At 37.3% G+C, this 1,633-nt stretch overlaps 1 protein-coding gene across 1 annotated transcript; it reads right to left on the bottom strand.

Annotated features, from left to right (window-relative positions):
* Positions 1-759: 759 nt before the first annotated feature.
* On the bottom strand, positions 760-1,627 carry LOC105315413 (uncharacterized). The gene is made up of 4 exons (XM_020006126.1): positions 1,562-1,627; positions 1,328-1,505; positions 1,213-1,278; positions 760-1,156 (listed from the first exon to the last, which is right to left on the bottom strand). Exons 1-4 carry the CDS (start codon positions 1,565-1,567, stop codon positions 834-836), a joined length of 573 nt encoding a protein of 190 aa, XP_019861685.1. The 5' UTR covers positions 1,568-1,627; the 3' UTR covers positions 760-833.
* Positions 1,628-1,633: the final 6 nt, after the last annotated feature.

The following is a 1,633-nucleotide window of genomic DNA, read 5'->3' as shown; positions in this document are numbered from 1 at the left end:
GTACTTCTACTTGTATGTACATGTACATTACTAGAATTATCTTCAGTGTTCGTGTCACTGGTAGGAATAACTCGCTTGTATCAAAGGAGAGAGGATGAGAGTGTATCTTGTGATGGTGAATCATGTGAAGTAGTGGGTGTGGTTTGCAATGAGAATAAAGGAACTTCTTGTGATTCCGGTGGTATAGTCTCTTTTGTAGTACGTGAACACAATGGTGATGAGTCTTTATTGTCTATTACAAATAGTTCAGTGGGTGTGTCAACTAAATTCTCCTTATCCTCCCACACTGACTGTATCGGAGCAACACGACTACGCCGGCCACCACTCAGTAACTTAGCCACACTCTTTTGAGGAGCAGCTAACAACACTTCCTCAATCTCCTCATCCTCTTGTCTCTCCGTCCAACCAGATAGAAGAGAAGGAGGGAGAGGTTGAGGGGGCGGATCAGTGGGAGGGAATGGAGACACTGAGCTGCTCCTCCTCCTCATTTTCTCTCTGTGGGTCTGTAGGACCGCATTAGCTTTGGATAGAGTGTCTATCACGTCTAGGGCCTCTTCCATACTTTGTCTGGGTACTTGAGGAAGAAACAAACCAACAGACATTTCTTTTCAATGAGCTATGAGCTTCATTTCTTGATCCTCCTCCTTTACCGCCATGTGTTCTGGTAACGTTATTCATTTGTTATGTTACTATGGAAACTATCAATAAAACTACTAATTAAATATTCATGGATCATAATTGCGTGGGTGTTGTTGATGATTAATGCTTTTTATAGACAAAAAAATCAATGCATTAGTCTAAAAGAATGACACAAAATTATTTTTATACTAAAATTATAATAACCTTTTATAATTGTCTAATAGTGTCTGTGCTAGTCTATCAGTTCTTCTTGTATTCTCTTGTTTAATTATTTCTACAAACAAACCAAAATCTTCTCCATCCTCCCTAATGGATGCTTTAACTAAACTAAGCAGCTCGTCCATTCTTTGATTAGCAGTTAGTCCACATCTCTCATCAAGAACTTTAGTTTTCTGTCGTTCATTTATCATCCTCTTCTCCAGTAGCTTATCTACTAATGTATTTAGATCAAGCCTTTCCTTTATCATTCCAGTACATTCGGTCATTACTCTATGAGCAATATCAGATCTAAATGTACCTATTAATGATACAAATTCAGTGATTAGTGTGTTATTATGTTAATATCAACCATACCTTCTTCAGTCTCTCTCCTGGTTTGACTGATACTAGCAGTAGAGGAGCTTGAGCTAGTACTGTCTACTATACAAATAAATAAATAAAAGTTACAGATCAATCATCATAAACTAACTCATTGAAAAAAGAGGAGGAGTTCGGTTGATGTAAACTATTTTTGAAGGATCTATTCCAGTTAATGTAATAGGACAATGAAGTGGATCCTTAGCAATACCAGGTTTAGCATACACTGATATATGGATACTGGAACACATAGGATTGTCTATAAACTTGTCCACTACATATTGATGTATCTATAATAATAGGTAACAGTCATACTGTGTATTATACACATGTACACTGTACATACTTGCATTGGGGATTGGTCAGGATGTACAGTCCATCCTGATTCAAGTGATGGAGTATCTTGTAGATACAATTG

The sequence above is a fragment of the Amphimedon queenslandica genome, unplaced genomic scaffold (assembly GCF_000090795.2).
Source record: "Amphimedon queenslandica unplaced genomic scaffold, v1.1 AMPQUscaffold_10352, whole genome shotgun sequence".
Lineage (NCBI taxonomy): Eukaryota > Metazoa > Porifera > Demospongiae > Haplosclerida > Niphatidae > Amphimedon > Amphimedon queenslandica.
This window is presented reverse-complemented; position numbering and strand designations above follow the sequence as displayed.

Bases quoted from the DNA above. Each gene is read 5' to 3' on its own strand.
- LOC105315413 (XM_020006126.1), bottom strand. The intron at 1,279-1,327 runs GTTAGTTTATGA...TTATTTGTATAG, and splicing joins TCCTCCTCTTTTTTCAATGA to TAGACAGTACTAGCTCAAGC. The intron at 1,157-1,212 runs GTATGGTTGATA...TATCATTAATAG, and splicing joins CAGGAGAGAGACTGAAGAAG to GTACATTTAGATCTGATATT.